Source organism: Thermobia domestica, chromosome 16, assembly GCF_964235325.1.
Source record: "Thermobia domestica chromosome 16, izTheDome1.hap1.1, whole genome shotgun sequence".
NCBI classification, from domain to species: Eukaryota; Metazoa; Arthropoda; class Insecta; order Zygentoma; family Lepismatidae; genus Thermobia; species Thermobia domestica.
In genome coordinates, this window is record NC_137469.1 from 161,192,173 (window position 1) to 161,218,212 (window position 26,040).

Here is a 26,040-nt window from a genome sequence, read left to right on the forward strand (position 1 = left end):
GCTTTCGTCTTATGCAGTCTTCGTTCTTCCCGCCAGGTGAGGTATTGGGGCGAGTGTGAGGGGATATGGAGGCCGACTCGCCCGAAGCGGGAACTAATTCCTAAGTGAAATCGTGACGTTTAAATCTGTAAAAAATTATAAAAATCAGTTAAAATATTTTCGCGTAACATATATGAGGTCGATGGTTTTCATCTTATATAGTCTTCGTTCTTCCCGCCTGGTGAGGTACTGGGGTGAGTGTGAGGGGATATGGAGGCCGACTTGCCCGGGGCGGGAACTAATTCCCAAGTAAAATAGTGACGTTTAAATCCGTAAAAAATTTAAAAAATAAAAGTTAAAATATCTTCGCGTAACATATATGAGGTCGATGGCTTTCGTCTTATTATTTTAATGTTAAAATTTATTATGAATTTCTACTTTTTTTTCTGAATGAATTACTTTCCGTTTCCTCTATCCTTATTTTTTTCCCAACCAGAGGTACATGTTACCTGAATTGAAGGGAGAAATATATGGTATAGCACTTGGCAACTTTGATCATGATAAATTTCACGTTAAACTGTCCGCTATCAGCGTTTCCGGCAGCAGAGTGGTTTATTGTTACGTGAAATATTGCTGCGCTATTAGCAATAATTGATGAAGTGTTTGATTAATATTCTTCGTGTACTGATAATAATGTATGCTGATTAAGATATACATTTAGCAGTAAGTAGTGTTCAGAACCATTATTGGTCGTAATAATAATACTGAAGTTACTGGTTGTCCTGTCAAACTCAGGGATTGAGTATAGCCCGCTCCCCCCAGTGATTTTTAACGAATCAAAGTGATTCTAACGACTCATACTAGTTCATAATGAATCGGAATCGCATGTTATAAAGATTTAAGATGTAAATCTTGTGGTAAGGAAGCTTTAGTATAAGTAGTAGTAGTAGTAGTAGTAGTAGTTAGTAGCAATAGTAGTAGTAGTAGTGGTAGTTAGTAGCAATAGTAGGAACGGGTTAGAAGCCCCGCAGGGGTTGGTTGGGTTCTGTTCTCGGTATAAGTAGTAGTAGTAGTGACTCTTCCAGTTCCGGTGACAAAGAACTGGGGGGAGCGAGCTATACACAAGCCTTTACAACTCCCGCTCCAGCAGGTATACTCACTCAGAAACGAGAAATTATACTAATAATTTTATGAAAGTGGATCAAAACTTACTTAACCTTAAGCTAACCCGTTCCTAACCCCTACCCTACTTATTTATATCTTACTCTACTCTACTTTTTAAAAGGGCCCTACTTATTGATGCGCAGCTGGAGCGTGTCTTGTAAAGTTTACCTCAAATATAAAACGTTCTAAGTTATTTGCAGTGGTAGATTGAAATTAGTTATTTGATGTAGAAGTTTTTTTTTTTTTTTCAGACGCGACGGTGACCACATACTCTAGCATAGCGAAACCGAGATTTTACCGTTTTAAGCAGTTTTTAATTTTTGTTTGTTTGTGTAATGCTTATTGACAACCGTAGAGTGGTTATTATAATCACTCTACGTTTACAACGCTGATGTGGCTATATTGGCATACGTGGAGGTCTTTCAGTTATGGCAAGTATCAGTGTCATATTATGGAAAAGTGGTGGCAGGACGTAAATGAACAAGGTGACATATTACCTCTTGTTAATATATAACAAGGAACCAATATTACATATAATACAATAATGTGGAATCTCCACCCATAAATTAGCTCTTCCCTGAATCGAATTAGATGCAAATTCGTGTGAATAACTCGCACAATTTGATCCAGTGGTCATCATAGAAGCGTTTGAGGTACTGAAAAAGTCGGTGCTGGTAAATAATTTGTCAGTAAATTATTTCTTGAAACATGGGGATCAGAGTTGCGTATCCAAACCTTACCTTACCCAAATTTAATCTACATTTTATACCATTGATGTTAAACCGTTTCTGTGAATAATACCTTTGTGTTGCTTCACAAAGGAACTAGAAAAAATGTCAACAAATAATTTATGCTCATGACAGACGTACCTTACAGTAGACTACTAACCTGTACCAAATACAAGATTCCGGAACACAGATCCACCACCCAGAGGCCAAGTTAGGTGAATTACGACCATGTAAACTATTTCAAACTATTAACTAACCGAAATACCACTTCAATAAAAGGATTTTTTTCCAATAGTCTACACTATAAAATAATGGGGGCAGAGCTTCCACACACCCAAGCGTTGTGTTGTTTCAGAATACATGTTGGAAGAAAACCTTCAATGCAAATGGAATTTTGGTTAATTAATAATTTCGAATAGTTTATTTTGTCGTAATTCACCCAACTTGCCAAAAAAAAAAAAAAAAAAAAAAAATAGTAACCAGAAACATCAAAACAAAGATACCCACTACGAACAAATGAATTTGAAAGAACACTACATTGTATGCCACAAAAGAACATTTTATAAACCCAAAAAAAACCAACACATAAGGAGCAATACCATCAAGAAATAGAACACTAAAAGAAACTATAAAATGTATACAGAGCACACGAGATGTACAGCAAAATATTGCAATATATGAATACTTCGACAGATTGACAATATACTATCACATCACGTCCATCGCCAATGAACAATTCAACATCGACTCCGAATACCAAAACGCTAAATGAAATTTTGAATTTGTTAAATGAATGAAAATAAAAAAACAAACTAAAATAATTTAAGCACGTAAAATCAAACAAAACAGCTTCTCTTATCTAACATTGTAATTAATTAAAACGTCATTATTACTTTATGTATAAAACAATAGACCTACATATGACTAGTGTCGTTAAGTAAACAAACATGGTAGTAGAGTGTTCAAAGATCGAAGTTCAGTGTTCTTAGTTTCGGTAATAATATATTTCAACGATGAAATGGCAATAACCTTCTGACATCACAAATTACACACAATTATCTATTAGCCAAAAAAAAAAAAAAAAAGGAATTACTTCTTTATGTTAATTTGTTGCTGAGATATGCTTCGTCAAAAATAGTACAAAGCAGGGTTGGCAAAGACCATGGTTTTTATTAAAAAAACGTTTTTTTTTTTATTTAAACCAGGTTTTTTTGTTTAAACCAGGTTTTTATGGTTTAAATGATTTACTCTATATATTCATATCATATATGGACAGAAATAAGTTTGTTTCGCCTTGATGTTATTATGCAACAACCGGGTTATGCTGGAAGGGTCACATAAGCTTAAGGCGGAATAAAAACCGCTTCTCGAGTTACATCCGAGAGAAATTGTCCTCCATTTGAACTCAGAACCAGGACTAATTGGCCACAAATGCAATACGTCTGCCGACTCACTCACGAAGGAATCCTGATAAAAAAAATACGTTGTACTGATCTTTACATGCTTCTTAATATAACTGTCAAGAGTCATTTCAGAAGGACAAAAAGATAAACAGTTGCACAAGTGAAACCATTACACAGAATTACATATGAACAATTTCAAAGTACTACGGAGTACTAAAGAACTAATTTAGTTCAAGTTAGTTAACAACGACTTTTATTGGTCCAAATTAAAGAAATACACCGACTTAATCTGCATATCAATAAGAAAAGTGAATAAAGATACGAATTATTTGAGTCCACTTTGGCTCAAACTCATTTATACATAAATAGATACCAAAGATACTTATTTCACTGAATGCCTCTCGTGGGGTCTGTATGACCCCCCTCCCCCCACACACAAAAAGTACGGCATTTTCGATGTATTTTATCAATAGTAAACATTAAAACGAAACAATATTTAGAATTTTTCTTCGATTGCAATTACATAACAATAATAACAACTACAAAAAATCACAAAATAAACATTTATAAACTTGTAAAAAAAAAGTTGCTTTTGTAGTATAATCTTTTTGAGTAATGAATGGGGAATTTAGGTCTGAATATAATACGAATAATATACGGGAGTGAAACGTGATAACCCACAAATGTGTGTTCATCAAGATTTTACAAACACTTACACTTTTACGAACATTTTTTTTTTTTGTTTTTGGTTTAAACCAGTTGTTTTTTTTGAAAAAACCAGCTGGTTTAAACCAGCCAACCCTGGTACAAAGTACTACTTTATGGTCTACAGCAATTACCGACAATGAACTTGAGGAGGCAATATTTCAGTAGAATTTTTTCTTTCGAGAAAATAAAAAAATACGGGTTTATTAATTTTCCACAAGGAACTCACAAAAAAATAATTACCAAAATCCATCACTTCACCGGCACATTTTTTTCTTGACCTGCCTGAATTGAGATGGAACGCGTCGGAAGAAAAGAATAAGGAACGAAAAGGAAACCAAACCCAGATACGTAAAATATATTTCGTTATTTTTATAAAGGGAGACTTGTGTTCTAGAACCTTCCCCCAACGGAATTTAACCTAACAGATATCACTCTGTTATATCCTAGCTTACTGTGAGCTACTTTATACCCACGCTAGTCTAAACTCTGCTGTACTACTCTACCTTGTTTCATACTATTTTACTATGTTAGTCTACTCTATAGCACTCTTTTACCTTACCCGATACAACTATACACTACTATACCTGTACGCTACGCCTCTCTGAGCTACACTACTGTTTTACCCAGTTGTACTCTGCTACTGCGTTCCTTTTTACGCTTATTTTCTCCGTCAGTCTATGTCACTTTACTCACATCTACCCTACACTACTCAATTGTACTACCGTCTATTCTGCGCTACAGCTACTCTATTATACCATCGAGTTAAGTGCCGAGAGTAGGTCAAGAAGTATGAAAAATATGGAAAATTTACACGAAAGGGGTGATGATTCGATCACTTTTCGTAAAGTTCATGCAAACTAAACAAATTTAATGTGATATTTTTTATGTTAAAAGCTCGATCTCGTCAGTACTATTTTAGGCATTACTGCTGTATCGCCAGTCCGCACGAAAATAATAATAAAACTTTCTCAACCAACCAAAATACTAGGTTGTTAACCTGGCACACTTGGTAGTGATTATTGTTCGAAATACAGTGCGGACGCATGGCATAAAAACTAGTGCATAAAACAAGAACCAACTAGTGCTAGGTGACCACTCAAATGCACGAACGTTATCTAACCAAGTCAGAGCAGGAGCACAGCAGGGGGCCTCGAGATATAGCGAGGGATGCGCCCGTAGGGAGCAGACGCGTCAGCGGCGATGGGTGTACGCGCAAACGAGGCTAGTGGAAAAACGCTTTTGTCATAAAAAGCATGGCTTATGTGTTGCACAGCTTTAAGGGAAATACTAAGTGCGGTAAGAGTGCACTTTATTCCGAACATTCATTGGAACCGATTCCTCGGAACAGTTCAAAGATCAGTTCCCAAAAATAATCCATGAATCGAAGCAATCGAAAAGTAAATTCTGGACAAGTTTTGTAGACGACCACCTAATAAGTAATCGCAATCTAACTTCGCACCAGCAAACTAAGATATATCATAACAATGGTAATAGATTACGATTGCTAACCAAATGATCTACCACACTCACCAAGATTTTACTCTTCAATTGCTATACAAGGACAATATCCTTGAGAACACGCTAAAGTCTTCCGAGAAATCAATTCAGTTGCAACGGTAACTATCAATTTTCAGATCTAAATGGGAGGCTACCGCCCCCCAACCCCCGCTCAGGTATCATAAAAACATCCAAAACAACAATAAATAATCAAACCACTACTATAAAGCTAACGTAAGAAGGAAAAAAAACACTCACCACCAGTGCTTAAAGTGACATCAGATGAGGTGACGGTATGTAACAAATATGACTACTTAGAGTAGTAATTTAGACACACCCCTAAATACAGTCCCTACTCCTGACATTTTTGTACAATTTTTTATGTGAAGAATATATAGAAAAAAAAGAGAGAGACATTGAAATTGAGAAAGAGAGGACTAATACAGTAAATGTTTTACTCCCAACCATCATCAGCCTAACAGAAATAAATATTTATAAAATTATTTTGTTTTTCTAAGATTTTATATGAGCATATCGGTGATCTAAATTTGGAAGAACACGGATGGTACGTTTACTTAAACATGGGGATAAGGCGAAGGTCAGCTGTTGGTGCGGGTGTATCCAACATACTACCTGGTTGTGGCAGTTCATTTACACCGTGAACTTGCGTAACGACACAGTGAACATGGGTCTTCCCAGCGCTGTAACTTAGATTTTCTCGGGGGAAGGGGGGGGGGAATAACACGCTCCCATAGAAAAAGTTGTTTTTCTAAGTCTTGGCCCCCTCTTTTCATCTTTCTCTTAGCCTTTATGGGCCCCGGACCTGCGGGCCCTCCCGCACAGCAAGGTCTGCGGGGTCGTTAGTTACGCCCCTGGGCCCGTTTCATACATGACAAATTAATGAAGGGGACAATATTAATAAACCTCAAAGTCATAAGAATGAATATTATTTCTAGAGTCCCTAGTAGAAATTGAGGCGAACAGTGGCCAGACATGTGAGGAACTGGGATTATAATTCAGTGTGAGTGAAGAAACCATTCGGCACCATCTCCAACGATGGGTCACACATGATTTGAATCCGGGCCATAAGGCAACGCGAGCAGACACCTGTGTTTCTTTGCTGTCTCGACTGAGGAAGGAGCCATTTCTGGACAGGGTATTAACATGTGATGAAAAGTGGGTCCTGTACGAAGCTCCACGGCACCGTCATCATTGCTTAGCATCCCATGAACCGGTTCCAAAGCAGCCGAAACCATCACTACACCAGAAGGTCCTCCTGTGTGTTTGGTGGACTGCTTGCGGCATCGTGTATCGGGAACTGCTACCAGCTGGTTAGAACATCAATGCAACTGTGTCCTGTCAGCAGTTGAGCCGTATTCAAGAAAACTCAATATTCTAGAGCCAGCACTTCAGAATTGCAAAGGGATTCTCCTGTTACAGGACAACGCTAAGCCCCACGTAGCTAGGATGACACGGGACACCATTCTACGCCTTGGATGAGAAACACTATTGCATCCGCTATAGTTCCCGGACATTGCACCGTCCGATTATCTCTTGCTCTGTTCCTTGGACAATCACCTTAGAGGACGCCAGTTTAAATCCCTAGTAGAGATGCAAAACGCACTTGATATCTTCTTCGCTTCACGGCCCACCAATTTCTACGGCGATGGTATCCATGGCCTTCCAGAACGTTGTAGAAGGTCGTCGATGCTGACGGGGACTATTTTTGATCTTCCAGCTACGTCTTAGATGACATATCAATGTTCGAAGGTGGTGGGTGAAAAAGTGACAGACCTTTCTTGGTTACCTTTATACAATAACATAGTGATCCAACGTGGCTTTTAAGTCGATTAAAACAGACAAAGAAGAAAACATATATGCCCATAACTTTTTGTCTCGTTTTCAAGGCTTTGTAGGCACTTTCGTCTCGTCTCTAGTGTCTAGCATAGTTCTTTCCAATCTTATTTCCATTTTCCAAAGCTTCTTCAGGTCTCGTTTCGTCTCGTGGTCAACACTAATTTTCTTATAGTTGTAAACACAGAAGTCCAGACAACGTGAAAAGAATGATTTTGATTTTTTTTTTTTTTTTTTAAGTCAATGCCAGGGGTGGATCCATGTTAAACATTTTTGGCGGGCGATACGGAAGTTGGAATTTTTTGAAGGGGGATGTTTGGAATTGCTTACACAAATGTTGAAAAATTCAAGAGCACAAATTCTGGCATTGAATAGGGTGATATGAAGCTGTTATTTCTTAGGAAGCAGCAGCAACGAAATCTTTGACAGTACAAACATATTTGTTGACTCAATGTCAACGTCATACTTATTTCTATGTGTAAAATCTGTTTTTTCCCTAAACGCAAATTAGAATTTAAATGTTATTTTTACCGGTGTGCCATACCGGCCGATTTTCTAACTTTCGGATGCATAACCGGCTCATACCGACTCACTTTAAGCACTGCTCACCACTAATTATAAATCAGTGCAGCATGACGTAGAAAAATAAATTGCATTACATCAAGACAATGGAACAAGCAGCAGCAAACCTTGTCTTTCTTAAATAAGCGAAATGAAGCATTAAATTATCAGAACGATAAGTTAAATTTATATTCCTCTTTAAATTCAACCACGTATTCTCGATAGACTGCGTACCACCGACTATCCACTTCTGACTGCGGCACTTTCAATCGACATTAAATTTGCGTTTGCCGTACAAACTCTCGTGCACCTAAACTATTACTATAGTTCTCAATATTAATCAGTCCACACAATATTGCGAAACGATAGAAATTCACTTCGTTATCACAAACATTTGAACAAAAAAATTAATTAATTAATATCCGAACACCGAAATTCACTTAACCGATGCAACACACATGTTCAACGTACATTTAAACATAGAACATGTTCAGTCAGGAATAGATAACAACCAATCAGCGACTTCAACACATTCAACCAACCACAGCACAGGAGGCATCAGTGCCATCAACCGCTAAAACACCAAAACAAATTCTCATCAGGAGAAACAAAAACACCGATTCCGTACCTGTTCTGGTAACAGTGGTTCTGTTCCTCCAATGCCACTTTCAGAGACAAAATCACTTGTTCGGCATAAAGTGCACTCTAGCCCTAAATACCATCCAAAATGTACTACATTAAGTTTAGTTTGATGTTCCTCTTCTTTTCTCTAGTTTGAGTTCGTTTCTACACGTACGAAAAACTGTTCGCCTGTTTAGTAGACGATGCCTTTCCCATGAATCGTAACAAGTGCACCTCCACATATAGTGCCGCTTACATCAAAAACAACTGACTTTCACTCAGTCTTCCTCACAAACCAAAATGAATTCTCCAATTCATCTGGTAAATTTTCTAAAATTGATCCGGCGATACAGCAGTTAACCCCTATTTTAAGTGGAGGCATGCTGACGTCAGACATTAGAGTGTAATGAGGCTATTTAATTCCTCGTATTAACAGATGATATTTCTAAGTGACGGGTGTGATATTTCGATTTTCAGCTTTATAATAACGTATGTTGGTGGAAAAAAATTATTACGATGTGTAGAGATTCATCGATTATTGTAATTGACCAGAAAGTGCGGTAAATATAAGAAGGCCTTAGAAATAAAGAAATGGAGAAACAGTTACGTATTTTAATGTGATGAAGGGGGCCGCCATGGCTCAGTGCTAGAGCGTTCACCTCTGGTGCTTGGGGTCCCGGATTCGATCCCCGCCAAGTGAACTTTGTGGTGGACAAACACAATGTGCGGGGTTATCCCGTTTCCTCCCAGTTTCTTTACTCCACCATTTCATTCATTACTCATTATCACCGTCTCCTCTAACCGGCATATCCGTCGGACATAAAACTCAAAGATTTCTTTCTTTCTTTTTTTTTTTTTAATGTGATGATCGTAGTAATGGTGTGAGTATATTATGACCCCCACCTAATCTAGTTCTTAGCGATATCCTAGTTTACACGTATACTCAGGGCCGGCTCGTCCATATAAACAACCTAGGCGGCTGCCTAGGGCGGAAACATTTAGGGTCGCAATGGCAGGCAATTTTTAAATTTTATCTTTACGTGAGGTTTATCAACATTTGCCAAAACGTATGCGCCAGCGCCCTACACATTTAGGAAGAGGAAGTTAATGAATAGTGGAATAACCCAAGATCGATTACTCCTCACCTATATGGAGCAGGGAACATCTTCCTGGCCATATTACGTTTCCGTGTTCCCACTGTTCATTCTATCATAAAAGAAGATCTGCATTATCTGATTATCCAGACTCCAAATGCTCTCAGAAATGTCACTGACCTAAAGTTTCTACTACATAAGGTAGTCAGTGCAAACTTAAGATCTGAAGCCCTACTTAAAGAATTATCCCTTCATATTCCTACCCGTGTAGCACCAAATACCCACCTCTTCCACCTTGCCCACCCTAGACTGTCGATCATTCAAAGGGTCTTCTTTCACAGAGCACCAAATTTATAAAATCAGATAACAACTGACGTGAACATTTTTAACCTACTCAGCTTTCGACAGAATTAAACAAATTCAAAATAACTAAGAATGAATTAAGAAGCTTCTTGCTTTGCCTTAACCATCTTTTGTTTTATATTTACAATGGACATCGACATGGTTTACATTAAATAAAACTTTAATTTCTTGTTGCCCTGTGGTTACATTAGTAAAATTTTATTCCAAATGCCAGAGCAATAAAAATGTTTTTTAAAAATAACTGGCTTATAGATTACTTATTCATATTATAAAGAGAAGCATTGGGAGTAAGTTGTATTCTATTTAATGTTTAAACAAATAGTAACAACGTGAAGATGTGATGAAAATGTCAGGGGTGACAAGGCTTCACTTTGGTTTGGGTATGAGAGAGAAGGAGATTATGATGGCGGAAACTTCTTTTTCGCCTAGAGTATAAAATATCCTAGATCCGCCCCTGCGTATACTCACCATTGCTAACGCGCTTGCTCCTTATGCCCGCACCCCAGCGCTACAACACAGGCCTACCAGCTTCACCCTGCCATGACTCGGTCAGCCAGCAGTTGTGCTTTGTAGCTACCTAGCACAGGTTAGTTAGAGATTTTTAGGCTATTTTTTAAGGGTCCGGACCCAAAATTTGTTCACAAAGCAGTAAAAGCCTCCTAACTGACGAATACAACTCCTTTCTTGAGAATCACTTTCTAAGATAATGGCAGTGAATTTCCTAATAAATGACGAAATTTTGAAGTTTTTAATCGTAAACAAGTTGAATGTGCTGTGCGGCATAAAGGACATACTAAGAAACATGTTGCCTAAAAACATCATATTTATGTTAATTATTAGGAAAAGCGTTTTCAGTTCTTAATAATGTTTTTAATATTGCTCAACTAGTTATAACCTATACGACTTTGAGCTTATAAATAATATTCACTATATCTCGTTACCGGTATGTATAATTAACACGGAACATTTTCTCCTCTTGAACTTCGAACATAAACTAGGAACAACGAAACTTTTTTGAGTGGGGCGACAACGAGAATGGTGTTGCAGTGATAGCGCTACAATGGTGGTCATGCTACCACCACGGATCTTCGCCACACTGGAACAACTGCAAATCAGTAAATGATTAGTCTACCGCACCATCCAGCGTTACAAGAAACAGGAAGTGTCAATGACCGGAAGCATAGTGGCAGATTGCGCACAGTAAGAACATTGCAGTCAGTTAAAACCGTAGCTGTAAGTAGTCGCGATATCCTGTCAGACCTGAAACCAGTTATGACCTGATGCGTGGCTATTTCGAAATCAGCCCTGTCACGAGCGCTTAATTAGGTCCTGGAACTCAGAGCCTACAAACAACGTGCAGGTCACTTTCTGACTGATCTGTGAGTTATTCGTCCACTGCCTATTAATTTATGATGTCTATATAGTAAACTCTCGGTTATCCGTAGTTCTGCCTGTTCTTATTTGTAGATATAACTTTATGGTAATAATTAAGGTGCTTGTAGTCAAATTTGAAACTCCTACTTTTTGGTATATAATAATATCATAGACTTGCTATGGGGAGGAACCGCATATATTTATCAGGTTCCGTACTGCATATATGCATGTACAGTACTCACTTTTCCACTTTTCAGAATTTTTAATAATTTCTATAAAATAAAAAATAAAAAAGTTTATGGGTTGAAACTTGGTGAGTGAGCACTTCTATATAAGATCTCTTTATGCAGAAAAAATCACTTCCTGCTCACTTGCCTTCTTGCAGAAATCATGTGCTCAACTCTGAATTTTTAACGTCAATGACCTACTTTTTCGAGCCGCCTTCTCACCCTGTTATACTTCATGGATGATAAAGGCGGATGCATAGTCTTATAGCTTACAATTGTGTTTTTTGTCCCACATCAATAGAACGACATGGGGCTGAGGTGCTTCAGATTCGGTAACCAGTTATGACATCACCAAGTGGCGCATCTTCGAAACCAAATATGGCTGCCATTCGAAACCTAAAGTCACTAAAATTAAAATAATGGTTATTTTGAACTAACAACGTGGTAAGGTAACTGCGCATCAAAAATCAGTTTTTTAATTGTCAAGCAGCATGCAAGCATGCATTGGACCACTTGACATTGATTTACCCTTTTCTTGTATTATTGTACATAGATTTGAAGGATTAAACTAGTGCTGTTGAATTTTTGTGACATTTGCGGTTTTCGGTTTTTGAGAAAACCGATTTTCTAAAAACCGAAAACCGCAAATGCGGTTTTCAAAACCGAAACCGCAAAAGCGGTTTTCGAAACCGAAACCGCAAAAGCGGTTTTCAAACCCGAAACCGCAGATGCGATTTTCAAAACCGAAACCGCAAAAGCGGTTTTCAAAACCGAAACCGCAAAAGCGGTTTTCAAAACCGAAACCGCAAAAGCGGTTTTCCAAACTGAAACCGAAAAAGCTCTTTTCGAAAGCGAAAGCCGCCCGAAACCGTGTTTGCGGTTTTATAAGGGATTGTCCTTTTCAAAGCAGAAACAATGTTTGCTGTTTTTAATTACACCTTTTAACAATTGTGAAAGCATCTATCGATCGAGACAAATGTATTGATTTATATGTGTGTTTTAACTTTTTTTATTTGCTCCAAGACTATTATGGTAATATGTGCAGCACAGTGCGAAAGGGATAATTCGATGGTTGTACAAGTCACAGCTAAATTAGGGTGACAAATACTGACGTTCGATCCTTAGCTTTTTTTTTTTTTTTTTTTTTTTTTTTTTTTTTTTTTTTTTTTTTTTTTTTAGTTATTTCTTTGACGACACTTTCAATGTACCTTTCGGCTGCAGGGAAGCAAACCCGGTGGACCCCACCTGATTTTCATATATGTTGTAAATTAGACCACCAGGAACACGAATCTGAAGGAATTTTGACATTTCGAATGTCGGAACTCGAGATATTCGAACATAAATTGACCATTGAAGCAAACTGGACCCCACCTGATTTTTATATATTTTGTAAAGTAGACCACGAGAAACACGAATCTGCAAGGAATTTTGACATTCCGAATTTCGGAACTCGAGATATTCGAACATAAAGTAACCAGGAAGCAAAAAGGACACTATTTGATTTTTATATATTTTGTAAACTGGACCAAAATTAGCAATTATCTGAACGAATTTTGACATTCCGATTTCCCGATCTCGAGATACTAGAACTTATACAGTAGTTTTATGTAATATGTATAAAAGTAACGAAGAAAGTTCTGTCGCTTTTTGACCTATCACTTAGAGCATAGATATGTCACCAAAGACGTACCTGGAAGATCAAAAATAGTACCCTTCTGCCAACGTTCGGGATGGGCATGGATTCCTTCGCGGTAGAACTTGGTTTGCCGTGAAGCGAAGAAGGTATCAAGTGCATTTAGCACCTCTACTACGGAGTTGAACTGGAGTCCTCTAAAGTGAGTGTCCAAGGAAAGGAACAGGTGATAACCGGACGGTATAATGTCCGGACAGTATGGCGGATGCAATAGTGTTTCCCATTCAAGGTGTAGGATGGTGTTCCGGCTCATTCTAGCTATGTGGGGCATAGCGTTGTCCCGTAATGGGGGAACCCCTTAGCGATTGAAAAGTGTTGGCTCCAGGGTTTTGAGTTTTTCTTGAACACGGCTCAACTGCTGACAGTAGACAGTTGCATTGATGTTCTTCTCTGACCGCCCGGTAGCAGTTCCCGATGCACGATGTCGTGAGCAGTCCACCAAACACACAGGAGGACTTTCTGGCCCGGAAACAAATCATCTGGGACACATAGACCCAACTTGTAGTGCTTCCCAAATTGATGGAGGTGCTGGCGAATGGTTTCTCGACTAACATTGAATGTTAGCACCAGTTCCTCACATGTCTGTTCGGCTCAATTGCTACCTGAAGATCCTCATTTTGTACATGTGTTGGTCTTCCGGCACGTGTGGTGCGTCTTTCGTGAGTGTTTCGTCACCGTTCTTAAACTTGCTAAACCACCCTTGCACTGTCTGCGTAATCACGACACCCTCACCAAAGCCCTGAGGTATCTTCCGCCCCGCTACAGTGGCGTTTGATCCAAGAGTGGAACTCGTACAGCATACAAGCCCCTATGACGCTCTGTGAAGGTTCCATATTCACTCCGTCCTTACATACGTTGACGTTGTAACTGAACTTCCACAACCAGGTAGAATGTCGGATATACCCACACCAACAACTGACCTTCGCCTTATCTCCATTCGCATTAAACTCACGGTATGAGGGTCAATTTTACACAGAATTCCACAAAAAGGGACAGAACTTTCTTGGTTACCTTTATATATCTCTCAGGACATATGTTTCGTATAGAGAATATTGTGTTTTTTTCATATAACGTCTATATTAAACTTTAAATTTTAATATCTCGAGTTCCGGAGGTCGGAATGTCAAAACGCCTTCAGATTCGTGTTCCTCGTGATCTAGTTTACAAAATATATAAAAATCAGGGGAGGTCCAATTTGCTTCCCTGCATCCTACTTTTCAAACGAAACACGTTTTCCAGAGTGTACATTTTGCTTCAAACTGAGTTCTGCCCTGGCTAAGAAACGTAAATTCGCTTCTATAAGAGTCTTTAAAGTTACACTTGAAATTGTCGTTCGGCATTCTTGTAGCTTGTGAAGGTATGAATAATTCAAGTATGTTTGTTACGACATCAACAAACGAATACTCATTCGTATAGAACCTCCAATACATTACATAGAAAACACATGAACTATACAAAGAAAACCATTGTGCATTAGAGCAGATCTCTTATTAGCAAATGATTCTGCACACGCGCACTGCTCAGATAGCCCAGAGCTTGAGCCTGAGCGCGAGTCCAAATTTAACTCAATCGCGATTGAGATTGTCAAAGGTGTAGCGGTTTACGTTGAATATACCATACCAACACTTTATCAACTAAGTCCTCTTAGGTTTTTCTCCAATCCCAAAAAGCGGGTGGTTTTTCGTGATTAAGATATGTTTAAGCGGGGGACGAATATATAACCTGAAAATCGGGTGGTACCCGCTAAAATAGGGTAATAAGCCAACACTCAATAGAAATAAGGTATATTCCTATTTAAGATCACTACACATGCAACTCATGAAATTCAATTTGAAATATCATCCACTTAGACTGACATCTTTTATATTATTATTACTCTTTCCCCATATTTTTAAAAATAGTACTGCCACTCTTTCTTTTGTTAACAAAAAGGCACCACCTCCCTTTCTTAATATAAAGAAAGAGAAAAGAAAGAAAGAAAATCTCTATCACAATACACAATTTTATTGTTGATTTATTGCCACTCCGATAAATGTGAATGTTGTGGTTTTGCATGTGTCGACTGGCTTTTTATCGCAAGTTCCAGACACCTGCAATAGTTTATACTAGACGGAAACACCGATCATATTTTATTCTGTATCTTTTTACTTCCCAATAACGATAGCCGTGCCTCTTTGAGAAATTGCAACTTTTTTTTTTTTTTTTTTTATTATTATTATTATTATTATTCTGCCAATTGTAAAAGTATAGAATTTCCCTACACTTTAGGACATTTTAAGAAAAAATACCTTCTTTTCCTTCTGCAAATTTTGATCATTTTTCCCTAAGCCGCCGAGGGAAATTTCCCTCCATCTGGCAACTGAGAGCCGGTGTGGGGAAAGATTCTTTGCTGTTTTCTCGTCGTTACTTGATATTAGTGCTGTAGAATTTTTGACATTTGCGGTTTTCAAAACCGAAACCGCAAAAGCGATTTTCAAAACCGAAACCGCAAATGCGGTTTTCAAAACCGAAACCGCAAAAGCGGTTTTCGAAACCGAAACCGCACAAGCGGTTTTCGAAACCGAAACCGCAAAAGCGGTTTTCGAAACCGAAACCGCAAAAGCGGTTTTCAAAACCGACATTTCGGTTTTATGAAATTTCACTTTTTTAAAAAACCGGTTTTCGTTTTTTTCAAAAACCGATTTCGACAGCACTAGATTAAACGCTGATTTGACTAAACGTGAAAATAATCCTTAGAATAAAAATTTGTGCATACATGCATCCCAAATATATGGAATAATAAAAATAAAAGTTACCAAAGCACGACTGTCACAGCAAATTCTAAGTTAGACCATTGGTTTATTCTGACATCCATGGGGTGGCCCCGCATAGCGTAATCACTAACACTGTCGCCTTCGGTGCGAGTGATCTCGGGTTCGATTCGCGGTGGTGGCACTCAGTTGAAAAAAATGTAAAAAGCTTTTTCAGGCCAGCCCTCCTGAATGAGGTTTTCCTGGGTTTTCCTCATTCACTAAGCAAATGCCGGGGTTGTACCTAACATACAGATCCCAGGCCGCTTCCTTTCTTCCTTCCTTTTCCCCGGATAGTGTGCTTGCCGAGGGATGTCATCTCTTAAACATAACGGTCTAAACATGGCCATAGATGCCGAAAGCCCAGAAATCTAAATCTTACATCTGACATCCATGGACGTAACATTGCAACGAAATTGCACAACGTTGGAGTTATTAAACCTATTGCGAAACTGAAGAAATGCTAAATACATGTAGCCTCCCCGCTGGTCTAGTGTATAACCGCGTTTTGCCTTTGGTGCACGTGGTCTCCGGTTTGATTTCACAATTGTTCAGTTTCATTAATCATCTGTCTCCATTAGTCTAAAGGACACAATCGTGGAATGTTAAAGTAAATAAATAAATAAATACACGTATAATCAACAATGGGACAAAAGTTCTTCAGACACTTTTTTTCAAATAATTATTCCTTTTTTATTGTTCTAAAATAACGTAAGTTTTGAAATGATGTGAGATTTTGGGGTTCACTCACTGTACAATTATTGCTTGCTTTCTTTGAATTGTATTTAGTATGGTGATTAATGAATGAGGCGCCATTGTGAAAATATGTATATATATTAATGTTTCAAACTTTGAACATTTCAGCAAAAGTATCTGCTGACAGATGTGAACCTTGACTGTTCAGCTTCATATGATAATTGCGTACGAGTTTACAACTTGTTTTCGTGTGTGGCAGAGGAGAAGTATCGTTAAGATGTGATAATATAGGAAGGACACTTTCTCCAGCAGTTGCAACAACTTGTGAAAGAGAATAGAGAAAGTCTTGAAATTGGATAAAATTTACTTTAATAAGGCAGGTAGGTAAATTTCCTTGAATAGCAATTGTACAATGTGCCTATTGCAATGTATGTCTAATATTAAATAGAAGCTTTTGCTCTTATAACAAACTTTCTTACCTTCAATGATGCTTGAAGAGTACAAGAACAATTTTACACAGAGTGCCTGCTAATGTGAAGGAAAAAACGTGAGTATGACGAAATACAATTTACACGTCAGAGTAAAATAACATAGAAAAATGTTACCACGTTCTGCTTTGTTTAGATATTCAAGGGATACCGTACAGAGTAAATGAGATTAGACTTATGATATAAAATTAAAAATTACATAAAAGAGAAAATTTTTAATATTTTTTTTTATTACATCTAGAAATCCAAAATTTAATACGAACACAGGGGCTCTCAATAACGATTTCCTCACTTCACACTTTCGCCTAAGGTAGTGGTTAGGTGACCTCGGAAATCGCTGAATTCAACTATCACTATTTTTATAATACATGGAGAAAAAATCCGATTTTATATCACTAATATGTGTACAGGTGCAAATTCAGTTACATGCAAAGAGTGGAAGATGTACGACTGGACCAATATTGCATTTGCACCTATGGGGAAATTGATATGATATAAAATAGGCCATTTTCTCTATGTATTATATAAAAATATAAAATTCAACCTCATAGGTGTTTTAAAATGTAGACACTGGTTGTTCAAGCACAACAGGAGTTACAGAGTGCATGTGGTCTAAGTGCTGAGCAACGGCTTCAAGAATGATAGAATGTATCGCTGTATAGAGATCTGATTGAGTAGCGCAGTGGTTAACGCATCGGTTAGCCGAAGATCCGTTTTTTGTCGATTCAGTAATTTTTTTTTTTTTTTCAGTCTTTGTATATCAGCTGTCGCCGGTTGTGTTGTAAGTGAAAATATTTGATATTAAAATTTAAAATGTAATATTATCAGTAACTAGGAATCGAGCTGTCATATTGTAGTGGTGAATGTTTAAGGTTGAAATGGAGCTAACAGAAATTGGTATAATATGTAAGTATAAAAAGTAAGTAGGATTCGACGGTAGACTAAGACAAACAAGGATAATTATTGTATCTTCATCTTTTTAACAAACTGAGAAAGGGGAGTCCACCGTTTGTCGGTCGGTCGTTCAGGTGTTCTGCTGAGTTCAAGCATAGTCTTGAAATATTTGCGTTTTTGTTCATCACCGAGGTTATGATGTACACTCCATGGGCTGATGTACTATGTACTATTAACATGGGCTCCGAATCACGACCGGATCTTAAATTCGGACCAGTTCATCGATGCTTGTCACGCAAGATTGATCCTCACAGGTATGCCATTCCGTATCACACTGTCCCGTCTCCAACAGTGCTGGATTACTGTACCACGCATCCAGTATATAAATGTCTGTAATATTTTTTTAAAAATAGAATTACACTTGACAACTATATACAATTCATTTTGAGGTTACAGGCGTTTTTCTAAAGAGTAACATTACAACGGCATTTTTACAACGTAGCCATTATCAAGCAGTGTATTTGTATTTACAAATTTCCGAAATCACTGCAGTATTAGAACTTATATTGGGTAGTATCCAAAGATGTAAAAAATAGCCAGACTTGACTTAGGTGTGGGCAGTACTCTCTATCCCTTTGTAGACTAATGTAGGCAATAAGTATTTCGAATTAAAAAAGAATACAAAAATGGGTTTTACAAGGAATACTTATTCCAAGATGAGATTCATAGTAAAATTATATTAGGTTGGTGCTATTGAAATGTCTACGTTGATGTCTAGTGGGAAATTCAACCCAGCAACATAGCACAGGGATGAACCAGGGGCACGCGTCTAACGTCACAAACTCTGTACATGTACGAAAAAAAAAAAAAAAAAAAAAAAAAAAGTTGAGGGCACCCAGTTAGGAGGTAGTGCGTTGTTACACATAGAAGTACACTATGGGGAACATACGACTACGGGTGATTTTTCTTTACGAATTCAAACTGTGACATTCTGTACAGAAAGTCCCAAAATACTTAACAGTGTTCAACTGTAAACTGTTTTATAAAGATGAGAAGGATCTTGTCTGTAATCGCATCACAGGGAAACAGCCGTTTGAATTGAATTTTTGTGGATGTACTTATCACGTGCCTCGAACTGAGTTTTTATCATGTAACTGATTAAAATATGTATTCTTAGCGGGGAGTGAAGGATCAAGATCTGCGAAAAAATTGAGTATCTGACGATCCTCTTACGTTAGAAAGATGAAACTTGGTTTATAAATTCTAAGTGGTCTGGTTCCCAAGTTTTTAAGATTTTCCGTTTTAAGCGGAAAAGGGGACATTTTCTAAAATTTCTCTTTACATTGAAAGCGATGCTGTCTGTTGATCGTCATCACATCACGGGGGGACAGTTAGTGTAGGAACATTCCGAAGATACATCGCGATCCAGGTCGAGGTTTAAGTCGCAGTCGCTACCTCGATGAAGGGTGCACATAGCGAGGAGCTCGCACTCTCGCTGTTAAGTTCTCAGTTTAAGGAGAAACATGGCTGTGACGCATATGAAATTATTCCGTCAGTGCATAAAAATCACTGCGAAACCACATTTTGAAATTGAAAGAAACAAACAGTTTATAAATAGGGATGGACGCGAGACGAGATATGAATATGAATATATTTGAAAAATGAAATGAAATATTTAAGTTTTACGTCCCACGATTATACCGGTTAGGCTAAAGAAGACGGTGATGATGAGTAATGAATGAAATGGTGGAATAAAGAAAGTGGAAGAAAACGGGAGAACCCCGAGAAAACCCACGAGCACGTGTTTGTCCACCACAAAGTCCACACGGCGCGAGCTGGGATCGAACGTGGGACCCCAAGAACCGGAGGTGAACGCTCTATCACTGAACCACCGTGCCCCCTGCAAAAATATTTGAGTCTCGTCTCTTGTTCATCTCTATCAATATTGTAAATGAAAGATTTTTACCCTTTTTTCAATTTTCTGTGAAGAAGCCCTCTTTCAGCACTCAGGCGAGAAATCGTTTCCCAGTAAAATTTATAAATAAATAAATCAGGTATATCTTCAGGTTTCGACGTGGAGGAGGTATTGACTGCAGCAAATGAAGTTTCAGCACTGAAACTCTAGTATTCGACGTTTCCTCGCTATAGATACATGCCAGCCTTTACATGTATTTCTTTAGCTTATATCAATAACGAATTTAGAAGAAACCTTTTTTATTAATCTCGGAATTGGGGGGGGAGGCTGTAGTTTTTAAGCATAAATATGATTAACAGTACCTTCTTTTTTTCTTTAAAAATTCTACAATTTACGGACTTCAGCCCGAAAGCTCCCTCCCTGTGACCGCCACTGCCTTATATAATAATAAACTACAGTATAATTCTCAAATAAATAACTTATCTGACATTCCCGTTTCAGTTGCTATTTTCTTCCATTCTCTATTTAAAACGTGCCTTTTATGATGTTGTTTGTGTTTCTTATTCCATATTACTGGAACATTCCTCATTAGTTCTATTAATATGTCTTTCATAATCAAATATAACAGTGCAGCAAAACCTCTCGAGCGTCGACACACACAATCCACTGCAGACGAAATTCTAAAGAAATGAAGACTTTATTCCGTGCAGCGCTTCAGGGAGAGCCACAGCGATCCGATGAACATCGATGTAAAAACAAACTCAGTTGTTCATCATCGCGACCACTAATTCACCCTCGCGGTCGACCTCTAGGTCGCGATGTAGCGTGCGTGCATCTTCGGCATGCGCTTACTCATTTGAATCCATGGGTTTGTACCAGTATCGAGGGTGCAACCGCGACTTAAAACCTCTACCTCAATCGCGATGTATCTTCGGCATGTCCCTACCCTTAAACAGTTTCAAATGAATTTTTGAACCTTGTTAGTACCTACCTTGAGCTGGGTTTTTATCGTATTACTTTGATTCAACGGCGTATTTTAAGGGTTTGGAGGGGGTTCAAAAATACAGTATGTCACGAATCCACCAAGTTAGAAAAATGAAACTCAGTATATAATTCCTCATTGAATGTAAGTGGACACGTGTCCCAGCGTTTTTGAACAGTTTCGTTTTAAGGGAAGAAGAATTTTCTAAAATGTTTGTCTTCGCATTGAAAGCGATGTTGCGTGTTGTTTGTGATTGCATCACGTTGAAAAAGTTGAACAGTTTGAAACAGTTAGTACCCACTTTGAGCTTTTTTTTATTATAATGTTACTTTGAAAGACCGCATCCTAATGGAAGTAGAGGAGATCAAAATTTCAGCGAAGAATATAGTCTCTCATGATTCTGTCAGATTTGGAAGATAAAACTCGTGTATACACTCCTCATTAAAAATGGGGATCACGTTTCTCCTCGTTTTTTTTTAATGGATTTGGAACATTATTAGTACTTACCTTAAGCTGGGTTTTTATTACATTACTTTGCTTAAAGGGCATATCCCAAGGGAGAAGGGGTTCAACATTTATACTAAAAGTAAAATATCTTATAAAATTTTTATTACATTTTCATTGATACGCGATCCTAAGGGAGAGAGAAAGCTCAAATATTTTCTTCTTCCCGCGTAAAGAATTGCCAATTCAGCTAGTTCGGAATGAAAAGCAATGCGACTACACTCTTTTTATTTTTGTAGTACATACGCTTGTTTTTAGTGCAAACGAATAATAGAATGTTTTTCTCTGTGTGCCAATTAATTACAGATCGAAAACTCTTTACTTAAACGAGGAAATTACTAAAGATATACCGTTTATCTTCACAACATTAATGGCAATCAGATCGTAAAACTCTGGAATTCTTCTTGCTTATGTGACGTATGGTACAATTATCATAAGTTACAAAGACCCTTTAATTGTGATATTTATTGTAAAAGGGCAAATTAGCAACTGAAAATGGAAATTTAAAAAGAAAGCATTTCCAGCATTTCAGATCTTCCAATAAAATTTACGTACTTTCTATTTTTAAAAAAGAAAACATCCATTGAACAAAATCGTTTTTTATTTCTGGTTCCTGAACTCGGAAGTATTATCCCAGTATTTGTCTTTCGTGTGTTGAGGGAAACTAAAGAAATCTTCAGTCAGGACAGCTGGCTCAGAAATTTGAATCCTAAATGTAATAGAGGATTTTATTCCTATTCTATATCATATAGAATTACACACCTCTTTGTTACCCCACGAAATTGCCCACTTCTTTCTTGAAGTCGAAATATAACCGAATGTCAATAATGCAAAGTCTGTCCCACGAAACACGGATAGGGCTTTACGGATTCTCTTGTTCAGCATTTTATTTTCTTCTTTGTTCTTTTTAAATGTAGTTCAATACCTTTTATATAGTGAGGCTAGGAGAGACGGTAATGATGAGGTAGGTGATAATGGTGGCATGACGAAAGTGGGATTAAATAGGAGAACCCATGCATACGGTGTTCTTCCACTACAAAGCTTACCTAGCGGGAGCTGTGATCAAACCAGGAACCTATGCCAGAGGTGAGCCGCAGGCCCACAAGAGATTTCCATAGTCTCATGTGTACAATAAAATATGAATGCTTAAATGGTATTTTAAGTAGGAATATGGATTTAAATTTAATAAGCCCAGTTTTACCCAATAAAACCACTGGGTTGTTTTTACATGAGAACAAGATTTTTTCGTTCGTATTTTAACGACTCTTCTTTTTATACTTCCAGTTTCAAGAAACAGCAGTTGAGAACAATGGCTGGGTTTCCAAATCATGTTCAGATTGGCATTAATGACACCCCAATTACCCTAGCCTTGGAAGCGGGAGACTTCAAAACAGCTGAAAAGCTTATAGAAGAAAACATAGAAGCGGACTATTTGAATGAAGGTATCTCTCTATACATTTTTGTACTACAAACAGGTGTGAACTTTTTATTGCTAAAGAAAAATTGAGATTGGGAAAGTAGAAAAACTTACTTAAGTATTGCAAACTATGAAAAAAATTTCATTCTAATTTTGTATAATAAATTCATTTTGCTTTCCCCTACTTTTAGAATATAATATAATGATGGCATACCATATCATTGCTTCCGTAAGTAAGTGTACAGTCATTTCCTATAGTTAGATTAGAAGTTTACTTGGGTGAGTCATAAGAAACCACATTGCACATTGCGTTAAAATTACATAAGAGATTTGACACATGGACCAGATTAAATCAAAATATAAGAAATAACTCCGGATCTTCAGTCAACCATTTGAGATATAAAGTACAAATAAAGGGCCCTGAGAACGAATAGATTATTAGTAAAAGATTTCGGTGCCTGTTTTTCAAAACTACAAGTTCACTGCTTCACAAGTCGCGAAGCTAAATTTTGATACTTTAACACAAAACCAATCTGGCACATTTTGTTAAGATTAACAATCGCTAACTTTTCGTGTGCCCTGAGAATCTTGAACTGGATGATTTCTTATTTTCCTGGAATGATTTCGGCAAGTAGTCCTGTTGCCTTCGACTCGCAGACACTAAATGAAAATTTTCATCATCACAAAGATATTTACATGTTATAAGATTAGTTAAATGACATGTAAAATTTATATTGATAAATGAAAGACATAACCGATTTTATATCACATCAGTTTCTCTATAGGTCGAGTTTAATGATATACGAAGAAAGAGAGAGAGAAAAAAAAACACGACTTGCATAATGTGTGAGAATCTTCGTGAAGCTATAGTCCATCATTTAATTACTGGCAGTCGAAAGCATCAGGATTGGTTGCGTGAATCATTTCAGCAAAATAATAATCATCTAATTAGGATTTCCAGAGCACCTAAGAGACTAGTTGTCGTTAATAAGGATTGATAGTTTGAAATGGTCAGATCAGGATTTTTAGAATCGCATGGAAAAATATTCACCTCAGTTTGGAACTGACTTTCATCATACCCCTGTTTTCGATGAACTTGCGAAAAGTGTTCCTTTTAAAAGACGACCAGTTGATACATTTTCCTTTAACTAATGTATTTGCAGCAACTGGTATAATAACACACAGGGTTGAGCGTTGTACATGAAGTGAAACACGTGTTAATTCAGTGTCAATCATATTTATATCAAAAGTATTGTAACATAAGTTTTTTGAACCGCTTGTATTTTATGTTCCAACATCCTTCACATCAAATTAACGTGTGTTCAAATCAATTTTATATATACATAAGGTCTGGGAATAAGTTACAGGGTCGTATCGAAGCTTCACTAAAAAAACACCCGACAAATGTTTCACTTCATATTCAGAACCTCAATACAGTATTTAAAAAAAATGAATTTTACGTCCAATTTCAGTATTAACTTTAATTGGTCCCATCTCCCTAATTAGGGTTTCCGACAAAGTCGTAGATAAGCTTTTTTTTTTCTTCTTTCTTTCTTTTCTTGTATTCCAGGCACTGGCACTGAACATGTATGCAAAGTATATTTGTTTAATCCCAAAATACCTTATATATACAGTATGTTGGTTTATTACGGAACCCTTTTGTACTGTAGTAAGTATAGTTCACTCCTAAATATTTGTAACTGTATGTTCTCTTCTGCATGGATCTGAATCAGTGGTATGTTTTGGCATAATAAATTCTGTTGAATTAACTTGTCGTGAAAATTATTTCTTGCGCAATAGGTGGTGCTTCGAAGATCAAGGTGAGTCTGGCCAGTATCCTCAGACCAGATCATCAACGTAAATAAAGGAATTACTTAAAGTTGACTAAACGATGGTTCTTCAAATCGCTTTTTTAACATTTGTCCATTTGAGTCGAGGCCATATACATTCATAGGGAGACTATAGTTGTCCTGTTTCTCTGTTAGAGTGCATTACAATAATAGTGTCACCATCTCCGAAAAGGAAAGCATTTCCGGCACCATAGTTATGGAATCACTAATGGTTTCAACCCAAGAAACTTTTCCCAAAAGGAAGTAGGTATATTTTTGAGGGGATACATATACGGTATATACTTAGTACAAAAATGACAGTGTAATCTGATAGTATTACAGTTTTAATGAAAAATGGAATTTTAAAAGCGATGGTAGTAATTATAATAAAATGTGTTTCAGGTCCGTACGACAAAACGCCTTTGACGTTGGTCTTGTCTAATTCTTCAACATACCGCCAGCACCCTCGACACCTGCGATTAGCAAAGTTACTTGTAGAAAGGGGAGCAAATCCAAATCTTCGAATTCCGGAGGAGGATTGGCGAGAAGCAAGTCCCAGTCCAATGGAATGCATTCTAGATCTATATTGTGCTGTTATGGAACTGTGTAAAGGAAGTAGAAGACCAAGACCCGGTGGCAATATGTGAGTTGATTTTGTTTCCTATTCTTGATTTTCTGATCATGTAAAAGTACATTAAAAAGAATTTGTTCGTTTGTATTTTCCAGGGTTGGCTGGTTTAAACCAGCTGATTTTTTCAAAAAAAAAAAAAAATTTAAACCCAAAACATGAAAATTGTTCGTAAAAGTGTAAGTGTTCGTAAGATCTTGATGAACACACATTTGTAGGTTATCAGGTTTCACTTCCGTATTCAGACCTTAATTCCCCATACATTACTCAAAGAGATTATAGTACAAAAGCAACTTTTATATATATATATATATATATATATATATATATATATATATATATATATATAAATTTATGATTCTTTTGTAGTTTGTAGTTTGTGATTCTTTTGTAGTTTGTTACTATTGTTATGCAATTGCAATCAAAGAAAAATTCTAAATATTATTTCGTTTTAATGTTTACTATTGATATTTATTGAAATCAGAAGTATCTTTAGTATCTATATAAGTATAAACGGGTCAGAGCCAAAGTGGACTTAAATAATTCTTAACTTTATTCGCTTTTCTTACTGATATGCAAATTAAGTCGTTGTATTTCTTTAACTTGGACTATTAAAAGCCGTAGTAAACTAA

General features: G+C 37.1%; 1 protein-coding gene across 2 annotated transcripts in view; it reads left to right on the forward strand.

Annotated features, from left to right (window-relative positions):
* Positions 1-544: 544 nt before the first annotated feature.
* LOC145673493 (uncharacterized) overlaps positions 545-26,040 on the forward strand; it is a 73,999-nt gene continuing 48,503 nt past the window's right edge. The window contains exons 1-4 of one of the 2 annotated variants that reach the window (XM_081743247.1): positions 545-702; positions 16,920-17,131; positions 22,819-22,976; positions 25,183-25,423. In XM_081743247.1, the coding sequence (XP_081599373.1) occupies positions 22,844-22,976; positions 25,183-25,423 (374 nt within the window). In that variant the 5' untranslated portion in view covers positions 545-702; positions 16,920-17,131; positions 22,819-22,843. The remainder of the gene's footprint in view (positions 703-16,919; positions 17,132-22,818; positions 22,977-25,182; positions 25,424-26,040) is intronic. The other variant, XM_081743249.1, reaches the window with a different exon arrangement.